The 13,472-nt window shown below is 30.4% G+C and overlaps 1 protein-coding gene across 1 annotated transcript in view; it reads right to left on the reverse strand.

Annotated features, from left to right (window-relative positions):
- Positions 1 to 247: 247 nt before the first annotated feature.
- Positions 248 to 13,472, reverse strand: part of LOC144852722 (sodium/potassium/calcium exchanger 4-like) — a 34,293-nt gene continuing 21,068 nt past the window's right edge. The window contains exons 7-18 of the mRNA XM_078710678.1: positions 12,971 to 13,071; positions 12,514 to 12,567; positions 11,013 to 11,125; positions 9,478 to 9,553; positions 9,087 to 9,183; positions 8,497 to 8,624; positions 7,759 to 7,835; positions 7,478 to 7,565; positions 6,787 to 6,980; positions 6,225 to 6,337; positions 5,021 to 5,086; positions 248 to 4,799 (exon numbers count right to left, since the gene is read on the reverse strand). Coding sequence (XP_078566804.1) covers positions 4,653 to 4,799; positions 5,021 to 5,086; positions 6,225 to 6,337; positions 6,787 to 6,980; positions 7,478 to 7,565; positions 7,759 to 7,835; positions 8,497 to 8,624; positions 9,087 to 9,183; positions 9,478 to 9,553; positions 11,013 to 11,125; positions 12,514 to 12,567; positions 12,971 to 13,071 — 1,254 coding nt within the window. The 3' untranslated portion in view covers positions 248 to 4,652. The remainder of the gene's footprint in view (positions 4,800 to 5,020; positions 5,087 to 6,224; positions 6,338 to 6,786; positions 6,981 to 7,477; positions 7,566 to 7,758; positions 7,836 to 8,496; positions 8,625 to 9,086; positions 9,184 to 9,477; positions 9,554 to 11,012; positions 11,126 to 12,513; positions 12,568 to 12,970; positions 13,072 to 13,472) is intronic.

Here is a 13,472-nt window from a genome sequence, read left to right on the forward strand (position 1 = left end):
GCTGGAATTTTTTTTCTAAAAATGGCCACATGAAGTGGTCCTATGGCACCACAAGATGGTAATATGGAAATATACATGCACATATGGCAATTTCGATACACATATGGCAATATACGTCATGCAATTACATGCACATATGACAATATGGCTGCACATTTAGCAATATGCATGCACATAATATGGCAATAGCAACTTAAACCAATAATAATAAGAGTTATTTTTAATTTTTCAACATTGACAAAACAGCCACAATTTAATAATATTTATTTATTGCCTTTCAACTTTTATAACCGTTCAAAAGAAAAATATATAAAATAATGTATTTTTTTCTGTAACAATCCATACTTATTTCATAAACTTTTATAAATGGAAACATTTAACGAGAGGAAGTGAACAATTCTCTACATAGCCTACACATGTGTTTGTATAGATAATTCACACAGCAAAACTTACGGTACACAAAAATACAAAAATCATTCTTAAAATAAGATGTACTAGTTTTCGTCTTATCAAATCATAATATTATTCCAGTATCTAATGTAACAATTAAAGAAACATATGTCTCCCTCCAATTGAAGACCGCTGTACCGCGACCCAGTCTATCCACCTGTCTTTTACCTTTAGCTGCTTCCTCCTATTAAAGATGACCTCTAATTAGAGAACAAATACTATGTTTTGGGTGGACCTAACTGAACATTTCCCTTCAATTTTCCCTCCAATTAAAGTTGTTGTTGTTGTTAACGTTTTCCGTCTTCCGACATTACGCTTTCCACAATTTGTTTCCATTTTTTCCGTTTTTGGCAGGATGGTTTGTTATTGTGTTAGTGTCTACTTGTCCTTGTAAGTCCAATTAAAGACCACTTAAAAATAAAGTTTTAAATGTTTTACGGTAGAAGGACCATTGAAAATTTGAAGATACTGCCATTTTTTAAGTACTTACATATGGACAGAAAGACATACAAACCAACATGATTACATTGCTATTCATCTTTCCGGAGGAGGATAACCATTCCACTTCTAGTTTCGGTCTTTAGTTTTTAGAGACCATGACTATTTTAAATACCACTAAAACCTGGGTCCTAAAGTTGTCTTTAATTGGAGGGAGTAATTAAAATTTATAATTAAAAAGTAACAACAGAAAACAAACATCACTGCACATTACAGATTTTCATGTTACTACTTTTCTAAGGGCTGCACTATAATATTTGCCGAACTATAATATTGACAGCAATATTGTACATAACTGTAGACCTACTTTTGTACATTAGAATAATATAGGTAGGGTCTAAAAATCACAATATTGATATATCAAAGACAAGGCCTTACAATGTTCACATATACTTGCAGTATCAAATATTTTTTTGGGATTTTTTATGGTTTTTTGTCAATCAATATAAAAGATACAGTACAACTTCCACATATTGTTAATACACAACTTTTTAACTTTTTTCTGTTTACAATTATTACTTATTTCTTGGTGCAAAATATTTCTCAATCACACTCACATTCAATAAATTAAAGATAAATAATTACTATGATCTACTTCATCAAAATTACTTATTCATAACAAATGAAAATTATGGCAAGAAAACCTTCTATGATTAAACAAATCACCTACAATTTAATACAAACATACAGTATTTACACAAATTATTTAGCCGATTATCGGTACTGTATCTAACTTTCACAGTGTCATAGGCAAATTCTGTTATACATTATCACATATGATGGCTGTATCATAGACCTTAACCTTCCATGATACAGGCATCATATGTGATAATGTATAACCTAAGCTTTCATGATACAGCCATCACATTACGGAATGTGCCTTGATATATATTGTCATATGTGGAGATACAGTACTGAGAATCGGGTGAATTATATTATAATTTAAATAGGACACGTTTTCGAAACCATAGGAAAGCAAATAATTATATCATCAACTGAAAGACTATACCTACTGTTGGTATACTTAATCTATGCTGAATTCCAATTTTGTGGAAGATTTACATTATTTACAAACACTTTGTTATATTGCTATATTCTATATACATAGTTTATTTACAAACTTGTGTATAATGATAGTGAGGTAACCATAATCAATAATAAAGTATAAATCAACCTAATAAAATTAATTGAGATTACCTTATGAAAAACTAACGGATGTCAACTAAATTTTCATTGTCTCTCCTCAAAATATTGATGAATTTCATCTTAAACATAAAGTTTTTGTTGAATTACAAACATTTTTAATACCAAAATTTCTTAATTTACTGCCAGAAATCTAATTTTTTAACTAATTTGTCTATTAATAGTAAAATTCACTTTTTAGTTCATTTATTGTTATTGAAGATTACTAACCTATAACAATGTTTATTTTTAGTTTGAGTAGAGACGGTGCATTATCTAGAACTGATTGATATGGTCTACCGGATATCTTACTAATTTTAAATCAAAATTGATTAGGGATAACTGTATACATTTCCCATAAATTTCTTGCCTGAGAAGATACAACCTGATATGATCTGAGGCATGTGTGCATGTCTAAGTTTAACATTTCTGCAATAACGCCCAAATACGTATTTTGATTCAGTTTTTTTATTATATATTGAATAAACAATATTTTTTTACCCAAATCTTTTGGATTTAACGGGAGGTGTTTGAATGTGGGCAGAGGGGGGACTGAATGCGTTATAAACTATATCCTATAATTGTATTCCAAGGCCTCTCACTCTTACTGTACACAAACATGAGCAGCATTAAATACCAAATCAATAAGTTTGAATCATAAAATATAAATAAATATTGCAAAAACCATTGTCAATATGATGTAATAGTGGGTTAATCATTTATCTATTCAAAATATAAAAAAAATATATACTGAAAAACAAATTAGCACCAATAAACCCTTATGCCTTTCATTACGTGTAAAGAAGGACCTATTAAAGGCTTCCTCCTAGTTTAACGTTTCTATTATCTAAAAATATTGAACCTCTTGTTTTGTTTGAAATCGTAGACCAATATTTTAAAGAGTAATTTGGTAGAGTGACCAATTTATATCTTATTTTTATCGATTATTGTTAAAAATGTTAATATAATATTGTACTAATCTTTATATTTGATAATAAACAATAGACATTTTGAACAAGGAGGTACCCTTTAATACTAATCTAGGTATTACAGCATTATTAGCTAATCAAATCCCATATCAAATTTGTTAATTATTTGAACCATTATTGCCATAATATTATATCATTAGTCGGATAAATATACAGCAATTGTTGTCAATAGTCATATCAAAAGTTGTGTGTACAGACAAACTCGACAAGTTAGCTTGTTGACCCTATGTTGCTAGCCTAAACAAATGTTTGGTGAACACATTATGAAATTTGAAAGCTTTCTGTATAAAATATTCCGCTGAATGTATACATATTTTACTGTTATCATAGTACTGGGCAATGGGCCAAACAGAATATACTGTAGGCTATTATAGGTGCGGTGTAGACTTATAGCCATAGCATAAAAACGCTGATAATTTATTTACTGGTTGATATTACATGACAAATATCAGTGCTTAACAATATTATAGTTTAGTGTGATACTAATAAAATAGCGTAATGTACAAGGTTTCAGGTCTAACTGTGTACTGCAGTATTTATAATGCATATACAGACAAAGTTATATGATGCCAAAAAATTGTATATTTAAAAAAAATGTTTCTCTAATTTCGTACAGTTTCATTAGCACCATGTCAAGTGTGAAGACACTGTCATATTGGAAGCCGAACCAATCACAATGGAAGATTAGTGTCATGATCACACTATTGTTCCGCAACCATTTCAAAATAATTCTACTTAAAGATGAACTTCTATCAAAATAATAATTTGTATGAGGATATTGTTTTGTATTTCTAAATAAATAAATAAATCTTCATTAGAAATATCATAAAAGCACAACATTCAATCAAAATTTGCTACCATATCACTTTGCATATTATACCTATTTACTTTATGTTTTTACTAGTTTATTATTTTCACTGTTAAATTGTGAGTTTCAAGTGCATATGAAAATAATAATTGAAAATTAATTTTTCATTTTCTCACCATTATTTCTTCAAAAAATGTTTGAAAGCTATATTTTTAGCACTTATCAACTTTCAACAACAGTATGTAACATACAAGAAAAAATCCTTTTCAAAACATTCTTCAAATAATATTTTCGAAATCTAAACTTATTGCCGTACACAGTTTTCAAAGCTTCATTACACAGTAGAACCCCCTCAAATGGGACATCCCTATTCAGGGGACACCTTCATTTAGAAGACAGCTCCATTAAGGTGACACCTTCATAAATAGACACCTTCATTAAGGGGTCACTTCTATTAAAGAATTAGGTGTAACATAACTCACACTGTATATTATCCCTCATAACACTATGTACAAATCTCATTAGGGTGACACTTTGTTGTTTTCTAAAAATGTTGACTTAATAGAGATTTCTAGTATTGATTATATATGTTCTTACAATTTCTGATATAAATTCTTCTCAGACAATAATTATAACTCAATATTACTGTATTCCTCTATCACAATTTTCCATTTTATCATCAGCTTTCACATTCCTTCTTTCAAATTCTTTAGTCTTCATCTACTTCAGTTTAAGCAGATAGGTGGGTTCACATATCCAAAGACATTGAATTCAACAAGAATGGAAAACGTTAGAAAAACTGTGTAGAATAACAGCAATAAGATTCCAACTCGCTTGTCCAATTTCCACTTGTTGCAATGGATAGTTATGATCTAAAAAAAAACACATTCTAATATAGCATATGTTCCTGATAGTGTAATTCAGTGAGATTTAAGTGCTCAAATTGAGCAGATTTGGAATCCTTAGCACTAGTAGAACTCATTGCAAATGTGGATTTGCATTTTAGAATCGGAGATATAGCATATCAGTTTGGATCAAATCAACCATTTCTGCCTCCAAAACACCCTATTGGACAAGTAGAGGATATACTCACAGTTGCTGCAACTGATGCAAACAGCAGTACAACTGAGTAGATTAATCCACGACTATTAATTTTAACCTGAAAACAAAACAAATAATGTGTGACCAGTTAAAAAATGTGCATACAAACTGGCATTTCAGAAAGAAAATGGACAGCAAATCCTTAACAGTTGAAAAATATATTACAAATTATTCAAATCTATAAATTTAAGTAAAAGGTACAAATTATTATTTTTTTTCAAATGGCATATTAACCCTTTCACTGCGGAGCATTATTCCCACCTCTGTGCGTAATATATATTAAATAAATTGCAAAAAAATGCTAATTGAGATAATTGTGTAATTATTTTTGTGGTGTGTGATGGAAGGGTTAGTCTACAGTTAGGTATAAAAAAAAAATAGTTTGCATATTGATGACGTCATGTGACGTCATTACAGGTATTTTGGATTTCGTGTTTTTTATCGAATCAATGATAAAAACTATATTTTCTATAAGAAATTCTTATGGAATACGTTTTTCCAACTGGATATTGATGAAGATACGTATAACAAATAAAGATATAAAAAAAATTTGAATTATTTTTATTGTTTTATAAAAATTATGCACAAATCAAAGTTTTGGGGCAAAATCGTGAAAATAATGACAGTTTCCAAAAATTCACTATAGTACAAAAACTAACTATTGTTTCAGAATTTTTTTTTTTTGCGTGTTGTGATAAACACGATGTTGCCCTATTGGGGCTGGTAAATTTTTGTTACTTTCAAAATGGCCGCCATTACGCTACTCAAAACAACTTTCCAAGATAGAAATACTGTACTATTATATACTATACTATATGTAATTAATTAATGAATTAACTATAGAGGGCGCATTATTTTCAAGACTATAATACAACTATAGAGGGCCGTTTTTTTTGCTGGAAAAAAATTGTAATGACTTGCAAAAATATTCAAGTTCATCGAAAAAATATAGAGGGTGCTATATATTATAGGCAAATACGATTAAATCATTGTTTTGCCCATACCCGGTATTACCGTGTATACGTATTTTAACGACGTCTGTTTATACCCGGTAGTACCGGGTATACGCAGTGAAAAGGTTAAGAAAAAATGTTTGTAATTATTATTTCAGGGGGACAAAATATCTTACTGGTTCATGTATATTATCTATTTCTTTGTTTTCCAAATCTATTACTGAAATAAGATTGAAAACTTACAAATGACCCATAGTCAACTAGTGTTGTTTTGAGAAACCATGGTAACGCTAATCCCAGTAGAATATCAAACACGTTGCTTCCAATACAGTTTGAAACCGCCATGTCTCCAAGTCCTGTACACGGAAACATTTTTTATATTATATGTAACTGTAACTTTAAAAATTAAAACAATTCATGCTCAATTGATTTTCCTGTTATTTACAGGTGTTGAGTATAAAATATATCAGTTATATTAAAAAACAATTTGATATAGTGGGGTAAAAATTAGTTTATGCACATTTGAAAAAAAAATTTGTAAGATAGCAGTGCACCAATCACAATCTTTTAACAAAAAAAATTTTAAAAGGTTGAAGTACTCTGTAACTATATATTGGAAATATAGCTACCTTTTTTTTCTCTCTGAAAATATACACAGGTTAATACTGTCCAAAAAAGACACACTTTGACGGTAGCATAATCTTCAGTTTCCAGAAAGTATTTTTTAGAATATAATTTGGCCATTTCATTCTTGCTTTTGGACACCCAAGTTTGAGTAGTAGTACCGCCCATGTTGTATACCTACCTTGCCTTGCTACAATTAAGCTAGCCATAGCATCTGGTACACTGGTTCCTGCTGCTAAAAAGGTTATTCCCATTATAGTGTCGGGTATCTGCAGTGTGAAACCAACTAGTGCAACCATCCACACCATGATGTAGGAAAAGATTACAATCCACATAATAGACATGATGAAGGTCAGCATAAACCAACTATGGAATCTATTATCAACAGCAGAAAAAGAATTTATTTATTTAATCTTTTTCAGAAATTATATTGCAGTCAAAACACAATAGAACAAGGCCATATACATGACTGCAGTCGCGTGCTCAAATTTGAGTTAATGTTTACCAACCGACCGACCAACCGACATAGTGAGCTGTAGAGTAGCGACTTAAAATCTCTAATACATTTTTTGTTTGGCCTCTATCATACCTTAGCACTAATGAAAGTTGAGCTTGGTTCCACTAGTATGCAACGCAAGGACGTAGATGTAATTTAATGGCACAAAGTGCTGTAAGAACACAGGTGGTTACCGAACATCATTTTCTGCTTTTTGTACGTTGCAAAAGTGACGATTCAACTTGTCACAAGAGGAAAGAGGGGGATGCAAAATTGATAGAAGAGTATTTTCTTATGCTGCATTAGTTATTTTGTGTCAGTATGTTGCATTTTTTTTCTAGTGGAAACCATGCTTTATTAAAAAAAATACACTTACCGTTCCCGTCTACAATCTGGAATGGTGATGTAGAATGTAAAAGACAATGGAAAGCACAGAATCCATTTTGTAATGTTCCAACAGCCATCTTTAAAAAAATTGTTTATACAATTTATTCAGTTATACCTCTTAAATTAAGAAATAAATATATCTTGATGTTCACTAAAAATGCCTTAAAATACAAGCTAGAAAATACTGATATATTTGGCCCATAAAGTCAGATTTTAACTGGGGAATAAAATGTTAAGAAAGAAAGATCTTGCTCTTCAATCGCTTCTTACCTGGTATACTAAATGGACTTTCTGGTCCTTCTTCCACTACTCCGGCAGTATTGTCAGTTGCTACTTCAACATCAATGCTACAAAAAAAAAAGACTATTATGCAAATTACATATTTGTGCGAACTTGAGACATACCAGACCTATTAATCTTCTAAAAGCAATCACTTTCTTTAAACTCATTATTAACCGGTTCTTTAATAGTCAATATATTGCTATTACTCTCAAGTGTACGTCCCAAGAAAACATTTTTAAATTATAATTAAAAAATGATTAATGGTCCAAATTTAGGATTTAATTTCTGTAGTTTATTACAAATAAACAGACCATGGATGATTTTAGCCTATTTATATGCATTTTAAAAATGTAATTCATACTAAGCTAGTACAGTACACTCCAATATAGCCTTACTATGGTTGATCTTGTATCCATGTGCCTTTAATTTATAGTACTATTGCATCGAACATATTCTATTGCACTCTAACCCTATTCAATTGTTCAATTACAGCAGGTTCTTATTAAAAATCTTAATATTATCCCCTTTTTAAATTTCTTAGCCTCCTGTATTACAGTATACCTTTAACATTGATTAATAATGGAAGCAACAGAGTACAATCTAGGACAGTGGTGTGTTTAATGGTCACACTATGGGTTATTGATCAAATCTAAAACACACTACAGTACGTATTAAATACTTCTAAATACATTTTGTTAGTGTGAAAAGGGTACAAAATGGACAAACCTGTTGTGTGATCCATGAGACTTTCTAGACAGACTACTATAGGTAGAATGGCTCTTGTGCATATTGCCGTTTGTTGCTGGAGTTGCTACGTATACAACGTTGTCAGGGTCTTTCTGCATGAGGTGTCTCTGTTATTAAATAATTTACTAAATTATATTCAGACCGATGACAATTGGCTACTAACTGTGAATAAGCTTTTCGTCAAGGAGTTAATTGGTCAAACATTTGCCTTACTCTTACGTAGTTGTATTGTGTATTTGGTAGGCCTACATTGAGAACGTTTTCCAATCCTCAAATTGTATCAACACAAATATCCAGCTGGTGATACCAGATATTGAACATATTAATGCCGATTTGTTAAAATGGTGAAATCTAATAAATACCATTTTTAGGAATACAGTTTATAATAATAATATTGTCTACACAATAATAAAGGTCATAGGCTAAAACTGAGGTCAAAAACAATGCTATGAATTTCCTTCACACTGAAATGGACAGTAACAATAGGAAAATCAAACAGCAGCACACCAACATACATGAAATACCTTTTGTACCTTTCCTACTGCTAAATTCTTCCTAAAAAACCTTACCTCTGTGATTATTACCCAGCATGCTGTTCTCATTCTGGTTCTTGCTGGAAAGTGTTTTGAAAGCATGACGCGGAAGCCTGCATCGGGAAATGTTAACCTGATAAGCCGATGGAAAACCAAGGTATTAGAAACACTAGGCTCTAAAGCTTTTAACACACGTTATTAAAACAACTAGTTTTTATAATTACTTCATTTTTTTTAACACTCAAGAATTAGGTTATGAAAAATATATCATACTTATGAATATAAAATTCAATTCAATTATTTTATTTCGTCAAGCACTAAAGGTGTGGTTTAAGACTAAATCTAACTGAAATAAACTGTTAAAGATTTTTATGACTCTCAAAAATTCTACATAATCACATGCAATGACCATGCAAATGTAACTTACCTTTTTGGAGAGTTACAAATATATTCATCAACCATTATGACTGGTTCTGGGTCTGTATTTGGATTCAGTGGTGTTACTTTAAAGATAAAAAAAACACTTCAAAAAAAAAAATTTTTAACATTTTTTTTTTTATTTTTCTGTATCATCATGTTTTTGTCAATTTTCTGTCTGTAAACAACTTTAGATCCATGCCTCTTAAAAAGAGTAAAAGGTCTATTATCTCTTTGAGGCAAACAAAACTGTTTGCTTTAACAATACATATGTACAATATATTTTCGGATTGTTGTTATTTACCATTTAAGGGGTCTAAAAATGAAAATTAATTTGATGTGGTACAAGAAACTGGTGTTTTAGTAGCAATTAAAGATGTACTGTATTGTCCCTTTGACTAATTCAAAAAAAATTTTTAAAAAAAGATTTTGAAAAAAAAGTGGGTCATTTTGAAGTATCAAAATAGTTATTAACTTTCACCAAAAATTAGTCGAAAAAAAAATAATTTCACTGAAATACAGACGTTTTTTTGTTCAAAAAATAACTTTGACTTCCAGTCAAAGTTTTCGATCAAAACATATCTCATAATGCAACGCGCTTGTTTGGCTACTCTGTATGCATAATCATAAAACTTCCTAGCGATCTGTGTGAAAACACCTTCTCAACCGTGACGCGTTGTAAACAATCCTAATTAGCATCATGCATAATGCATACTCGTGGTTTGAAATCTTTGTTTACTTTTGCTCATGACAATTTTCCAGACGAAATGTAATCAAATTAATTTACTTGTTGTTTTTGGCTCGAATTTTTTACTTAAAGTGAATAACTTTAATATTACTTTGATATGGCCAATTTAAATTTAGAATATTTTGACCTTCATTTTTTGTGTTTCAAGGGACAATACATCTTTAAATATAAAAGTATATGAGATACACTTATTTTGTTATAATATATGTTCTCTTGTTGATATGCTCAACACGCTCTCCAACACAGGCATAGTTGTACATGACTATACATAGTGGGTATGAGTTCAAACGGTCGTATCTGATGAATCATGAATCATTTTTTGAGCTGTGATTATATGTAAATTTTGTAAGAGTTTTGAAACTCGTTAAGCTTGTATCTTTTATAGTTTCATACTTAATATAACAAACATGTCACTAATAATTATTAAATTATGTGCTTTGAAAGTGCAATCTAGAACTCCCATTTCAAAGAATATCTGAACGTGTTTTCTCAATTTTGAGTATTGTAACTCGTTAAGCTTGTATCTTGTATATTTTCGTACTTAATAACAAAAATGTCACCGATAATGATTAAATTATGTGTTTCGAAAGTGTAATTCAGTACTTGCATTTCAAAGAATATCTGAACGTGTTTTCTCAATGTTATACTACAGTATATGGATTCACACGTATAAAGCAATCACAAGGGAGGTCTCTTTGTACAAACATTTGTGACTGGCACTAAATGTCAAACAGTGTGGACAGTGCGCTTGACATATACACATTCCAATGTTGATTGTACACTATACGCAAACATACCTTGTTCTAATTCTACGTCCGTTTTTGCTGCTTCATTTTTGGCTTTTGCCGCTTTCTTTAATCTGTGCTTTTCTGATCTTCTTTCTATCTTGCTGTATAATTTGGGATTTAACCTAAAAAAACAAAACAATAATTGTTGATAGGCAACAGATAAGTCAGGGTTCTTAACTTACTATAATTTTAGTAAGCTCTTCCTGTAGTAAATGGAACAATGAATAAACAAACACCAATGAAAATACCTTTTGGCCTATCCTGGACAATTTTTCATATTTTTCTGTAATCAGTAATTTAAATTACTTACATAAACTATCAATGTAGATTTTTGTTTAAAATAAATTATTAAATTAAATCATGCAACAAGATTTTTCAATTCATTTACTCATACTCAGAAACATGTTCAGAATGGCTTTTCGACTTAACAGCTGCATAACTGAGGGTTTCCCATAAATTTGAATAGTGCTAATCAACATTTACGTAATAATGTATGTTTGTAATTGGTCCACATTTTCATAGTATTACAAACGGTCAGTACAAACAGTATTGTAGAATTCTGATATGTTTACATGAGTAACTTGCTTTGATTTATCATCGCGTGTGAAGGAATATTACCTGCATTGTGATAAATATGAATATATAATTAATTTTGAAACGATGCCAGGAATATTATTTTAATTGCAATTTATATATTCAGTATAACAAGAAATGGCTTATAAACCGTTTAGTTTCATCATTAAGGAGTTTTGTTGCAATAATCTACTCGTTTTGTTCCTACTACATTTTTTGAACTTCACATTTATTAAAAAATAATTCATTTTCTACCTAATTATAAATATGTTGGTGTTTCCTCCAAATTTACCATAGTTTTGTTAATATTTATCGAAGGGAGTCAATGATATTACAGTTATATAATCTCAATCATGTTGTTTTTAACCTTGAGAAAAGCAAGGAGAGTTGAGTATATATGCCTCCTAAATTATGAAGTGTCTTTAAGTGTTATTTATTGAGGGATAAAGTGATACTACTATTAGTATTAAGATTAACATTCACACACAAATCTCAAGTGGAATTTGAAGTGAATTAAAATTTTCCATTAATATCTTCACATTATTTTTTAGGTGGTTCTTTTTAAATATTTGTGAACATAATAATTATTTTGTGTGGCCTTAATTGTTTGCAATAAAACTAATTATTCAATTTAAAATAAAGAACAGATTTTATTCTTCAAAATATATCAAAACATGAAATGTAAATAGTAAAAGAAGGCTAAATACGACAGTATGACGACACCGCCCAATTTCCAATTGTAGACCGATAAGATTTAGAAAAGTGTCCTCAGAAGATGACCACTTAATACAAGAGGTCAACAAATAATGGCCAGACTATTTTATGACGTATATTTACAGAATATATAAATATTTGGAATGCATACCACTACTTTATTTTCATGCAACCTTAATTTCTATAATTGTGTTAGTGTGCTGTTTAACTTTAATCAACTTACCACATAATGAAAATATACACGGCGTACAATAGCAACATTACTAGTGATTCATACCTGGAAATTATAATACATAAAATGTAATTACGCATATATTATTACTAGATTACATTAATTTTTATTATTCAGACATTTCACTACAAATATTCTTACCAGCAACTTTACAACATGACTTTTTATGTTCATTTTTATTGTTTGGTTCATTACAATCTTTAAATTACACAATAGTGGCTTTTGATTTGTGACGACGGTCATCAACTGGACCTAGAAACTGTGTTGAGGTGAGGAGCCGGTCAAATCAAAAGCTCCCTAACGTCCTTGTTGGTTTCATACTAGGTGCAACCTTTTTTTTCTTATTATTTGATATCAGCTATTGCGATTTGGTTAATGGTATTGGGATTCGACTGGATACAGCTACAGCGCTTTTGTCTAACCAAATTTTAAAAAAATAATGGCTTACCATTGTACTTTTCCATCATGAATAACATATATCAACATCCCTATGGAAACGGCATAAACAGTTGTGTCTCTAAATAAGGGCCACCAGGTCAATGAAACAACCTAACAAAAGGAAAGAAAAAAGAGTATTATGCAAGGGATTGAGGGGATATGTGCTTTAAATGAAATGAAAATATAGTTGCATACTGTATATGATTTCCCATGAACCAGGTTTATAGAAGTGAAACAAATAAAATATGGATATGAAAATGTATTTAAAAGTGAAATTGGTTTTGAAATGAAAAGGATTTTAGTATACAATGGTAATGAGAATGATAATGAGGAAAACAATGTACACAATGTGTCATCGGTCATCAACTGGACCTAGAAACCGTCAAAACTACACCTTCAGTAGAGGCAATCCTTGGGTGAGTGAGGAACCTTAAGTGAGTAAAGAAGAATCCTCATGCAATCAAAGGTCATCACTCACTTGAGTATTAATGAACTGAATGAGGAGAGACCCT

Source organism: Antedon bifida, chromosome 9 (genome assembly GCF_963402885.1).
Source record: "Antedon bifida chromosome 9, ecAntBifi1.1, whole genome shotgun sequence".
Lineage (NCBI taxonomy): Eukaryota > Metazoa > Echinodermata > Crinoidea > Comatulida > Antedonidae > Antedon > Antedon bifida.